This window comes from Gavialis gangeticus, unplaced genomic scaffold (assembly GCF_001723915.1).
Source record: "Gavialis gangeticus isolate Ggan-Ray unplaced genomic scaffold, GavGan_comp1, whole genome shotgun sequence".
Classification (NCBI taxonomy): domain Eukaryota; kingdom Metazoa; phylum Chordata; order Crocodylia; family Gavialidae; genus Gavialis; species Gavialis gangeticus.
The window spans coordinates 50,093,949-50,098,638 of NW_017729006.1; the positions used below are offsets into that span (position 1 = coordinate 50,093,949).

General features: G+C 42.8%; 1 protein-coding gene across 1 annotated transcript in view; it reads left to right on the forward strand.

Annotated features, from left to right (window-relative positions):
* ANKS6 (ankyrin repeat and sterile alpha motif domain containing 6) overlaps positions 1 to 4,690 on the forward strand; it is a 126,236-nt gene that overhangs the window by 112,091 nt on the left and 9,455 nt on the right. Inside the window, exon 16 of the mRNA XM_019508734.1 lies at positions 4,483 to 4,521. Coding sequence (XP_019364279.1) covers positions 4,483 to 4,521 — 39 coding nt within the window. The remainder of the gene's footprint in view (positions 1 to 4,482; positions 4,522 to 4,690) is intronic.

A 4,690-nucleotide genomic window follows, 5' to 3' on the forward strand; every position in this document is an offset into this window, starting at 1 on the left:
CCTGTCTCATCCTCTTGGGCTTCAGGCCTCTGGGCTTGGTCTCTCGTGGCAGCCCTTAGGGTCCCTGACCCTGGCTAGGCAGTTCTGTACTGGGTGTTTCTCCCTATGCCTGAAGAAGGGTGCTCATGCCCAGAAGCTTGCAAAGAACTTTGTTTCAACTACTCAGTTGGTCTAATAAAAGATATCACATCTACCCGAAGATCCTTGTCTTCATACTTTCCCCTTAGCTGTCTTGGTCTTACTCTTGCCCTCGCTCTTACTTTTGCCCTCACTCTTGCTCTTGTGGGTAGCTTGGGTGTCCATGGGCTTTTTTCATACAGCCAGCTTCCCTGGGGGCTCCTTTCCCTGCAGGATGCAGGGCCAGACTGCCTCTTTTGGCTCAGGCCTTGGGCTTATATAGCTCACCACTTTCCTGTCATGTGGCACTTCAGCCACACAGGAATTTGCCCTTTATTTAGGGCCAGCCTGTGCTCTTGTGCTGCAGCTCCACACAGCCAGCTTAGCCTGCTGCACTCTTAAAGTACTTCCTGGCTTCCTGTTACAAGCATCTATAAAGGAGCAGAAGATAATATGGATTCCAGGTTCTCCCCCAGCAAGCTGCCTTTGTTTCAAAGAATTCAGTTCAGTGTTTGCAATGGCAATTGGTCCCAGTATCAAGTGTCTAGTCTCCCATGATGCCACCTCTATTCCAGATGACCCAGATCTGTCCCTCCTGAATATAGATCTTGTAGACTGAAAGCTCCAAAGACTGCTCAGTAAGTGAAGTCAGGTTGTTCACTTCTTGCATTGCTACGAGTCCTTCAGCTTCGGTGTGTTGTGACCAGTTTCATTGCAGGAAGAAGCCACTTGAGAGGCTTGCACAAGAGAATTGTCATTTCCCTGCTGATGCTTATCTATGGTACTACGTCCACTGAGTCAATTTAAAAGAAATTACCTTGTACTCTGTCTCCCAGCAGGAGCCTACATGACTACCCCATACCTGCAAACAAAGCATGCACACAAGAGGTTCCTTTTTATTATTTTCCTCCTCTGTTGCCTGTGTGGTGTTTGCGTGCCAGTCGCATAGTTCTTTTTGCCCCTTGGCTGGACTCTAAAGCTAAAATGCAACATTCAGCCATAAAATATTTATTGGCTTTTTTAACACCACGTGTAGCAGGTTAGGTATTACCTCAGCACAGTCTTTATTTTTCTGGGCACTTTTGCCTCCAAGGAAACACCATAAACACAAATCCTCAAATCAGTAAACAGACATAAACATGGTCTGTAAAAAGGTTAACTCAGTCCTAGGCTTTCTCCCAGACCTTGAGAAGGTGACTTCGGCTCTCTGCTGGTCTCCCAGCACCACAGTCTTCCTTCTTTCCCTCTGGAGTGAGTTGCCTCATGTGATGCTGATGCTTCCAGCCTTGCAGCCCCTGGTCTCTTCCCAGACCCTGAGAAAGTGCCTTGGGTTGGTGTTCCAGCACTATTCTAGCACCCCCTCTCCCCCTCCAGCATCTAACATCTCTCTCCCCCTCTCTCTCAGCTGCCTTCCCTGGGAATCTTTTAACTTTCTTTATGCCAGCTAGTTATTCTTATTAGCTGGCCCACTCCTCTTGGGCAGATGTGCAGTCAGGTTTCACTGTCCTCAGCTGATGTGTGCAGCCTGCTACAAGCCCCTGTAAGCCTGCAGCCTGCTACACACCATGTATATAGTTTATTTATTGCCTCTTCTTTCAATTTTTAAATAATTTATTTTAATTTTTGAACACTTACACAATTTATTTTGCTTTTTTCAGTGTTGAGTTGTTGTATTTAATGACATGCTGTTTTTTGCATGTTGTTTTTATGATCATTCACATATTTACTCTTCCAAGTTATGGTTGTACTTTTTATCCTGCCAGAATCTTCACACTGCCTCTCAGGCCCCTGGCACACATTACACTTAAAGCATGATCAACCAATTAATCATGTCTTAAGCTGTAACCTGGCCACATGTTAAAGGAATTAATGGCATCATAAAACAAGGAATAAGTCACAAAGTTATTCCACAAGAAATGTGTAATGATAACTGTGGCTGGTTCCTATGATGTCATTAATTGAATGTGTGGCCAGGTACACCCCAGTGGCTGGGAGCCTGGATCAAATGACAGAGCTTTCATTTGTGGGAGCACATGGTGCACCCCTGCAGCTCGAAGCCTAGATCAAAGAATTGCGCCTCTTACTATGCATGTGTGGTATGGCAGGAAGGGTGATTGTGTAGATTGTGCATCAGTTCCCATCACTTCTTTACCTGTACATCTGGCAGGGGCCTCAGTTGTTAAAGTTCAAGGAAAGTTCATGCTACCCAAAGCCAGTAAGCTTCTGTGTTCTGAGCTCTGCTGCCAGATGATGTATCCACTACCATCCTGTAGCTCCTGCAAGTGTGACTGCGCATTTTGTGAGGCCTCATGCTCTCAGCCTGGGGTGTTGGGGCAGGGAAAAGTCCATTTCTTCAGGTAGAAATTCTGTATTCATTGCTGGTCATTCTTGTTTAGGATATCTCAGTACTCTTTACTAGTTATTCTGCTCCAGAATTGCTGGTTAACAGCTGGGCAGCACCTGAATATTTTCCCTGGTTTTTGCACTGCCTTTGGAAAAGCTCTTTAGCACCCTATCAGACCAGCTGCTCCTCTTGGCTATGATAGTGAATATCTCCAGTACTGGATCCATGATGGCTTGTGTAGCAACCAGGCAAAGCAGAAAAGTGTCACAGCACCTGCAGTGGTTTTCAGGATGTGGATACTTGTCTTCCCTTGGCATCCCCAGGACTGGAAGTATAACTTGGCCACTGTCTGAATCCTAGATGGTGCCTGGTTCCTGTTGAGCAAGGGTCAGAAGACAATTCTTGTGAATTCTTGTGATAATTCTTGAGAATTTAGTGCAGTAATATGCAGAACCTAAGGGCTGCTACAATATGAGGGCTGGATGGTAAAAGCTATGAGTCACAGTTGCACTTTGATATCCTTGGGGGTGGGGGTGGGGTAAAAAAATAAAAACAGAGACATACTGGGTGGGGAGGGGACCCGTCTACACAAGACTTTTACTGGGGTGCTGCCTAATTATCTCTGCAGTAAACGTCTCAGTGTCTATGCGTGTGGCCTTATTAGGCTGCAGGAATCTAATAAACTCCACAGCAGGATAGTACTTATATTTTCAAATACTATTCTGCTGCGGAGTTTTTTACTTCGTAGCAACGCATGTGTAGACGCTGATGGGCTGACTGGGGCACAAGGACACTTCAGTTGACAGGAACTTCCTGCTGGCTAGCCCCACACTGAAGCTTCCTCATGCCCCAGCCAGCCCCTCCACAGTAAGTTGAGCCAGGCAGGAGCAGCCTGACAGCCGAGGTTGCTCTGACCTAGCTCAATGTGCTTGCAGTCCCGGGTGCATGTTAAAATGGTGCTCCTGGGAGCAATAAACTCTGGTGCGATAGGCAGTGGAGTTTATTGTCTTACATTAATATGCAAGTGTATATGCACCCACTGTGTATTAAGGAAAAAAAGACGCCTTGTAACATCTGCAGATCTGCAAACACTTAAGTCTGGTTACTTATGTTTACACACGCAAGTTATCCCAATGAATACAACTAGTCATGTGCATAAAGTTCAGTATGTATTCTGAGGGTTGATGCCCCAAAAATGTAAGTATAAAAATTATTATAATCATATGTGAGTCTCTAAAGGAAAAGGTAAGGAATATATTTAGGACTACAAGAATGGCATGGCATTTTGAGTTCATTAAACTTTTTTTTTCCTTATAATTTAAACTTGTTTTTCCCCCTCAGGAAATCATTTTTTTTAACTGAATGAAAACCTGTTCTATGCAAATCTTGAGGAATGAGGCAAAAGAATAGGAAAAATGGCATAGCATCAAGGGTTTAGATAAAAATCATAGAAGGAAGCACAGAGAGAATATTAGAAATCTGTAAGCAATGTACGTGAAAATAAGATCAGTATGAAAAATGGAAAAAAGCCTGTTTTTATCACATGTTTATGAATACGTCATTGAACTATGGAACAATAGAAATTGATTTGTGGATAAGGCCTAACTGATTACAGAGAAAGCAGTGGAAATAGCTGCTGACAAAATGTCAAATTGGCAAGGCAAACAAAAAGAAGTTGAGAAAAAAAATGTCATCTTGGATTCATCCATCACTACTATTTGCAACAATAGCAGGTATAAAAATGCCAGACAAATGTTTTTTTGTATATTGATTGTGTCTAATTTAATTGTTTTAAAAAAAATGCAACCACAGAGATATAATTTTGGTGAATTACGTAAGTGAATTACTGACAGGAGATTTTAAACTCAAAAACAATCAAAATAGTGTAAGGGTGCTGTTTGGTGATAGTCTATTGTTTGTTAAATGTTTGTGTGTGTTTATGTAATTAAAGATATATTACATGTGTGGCAGAGAGCCAGTGTTTACCAAGGTAAATATATTTCTATTTCTTTATTCAACAGGTAGATATGGAAGCCTTCCTCACACTTACTGATGGTGATTTGAAAGAGCTGGGCATTAAGACTGATGGATCCAGGCAGCAGATCTTGGCAGCTATTTCAGAATTGAATGCAGGAAAGGTACCATTTGAAATAAGACAGAGGATGAGCTGGTTTAGGATTTTTTTATAGGGCAAATCCAAATATAGGACACAAAAAGTTGATAGAATGA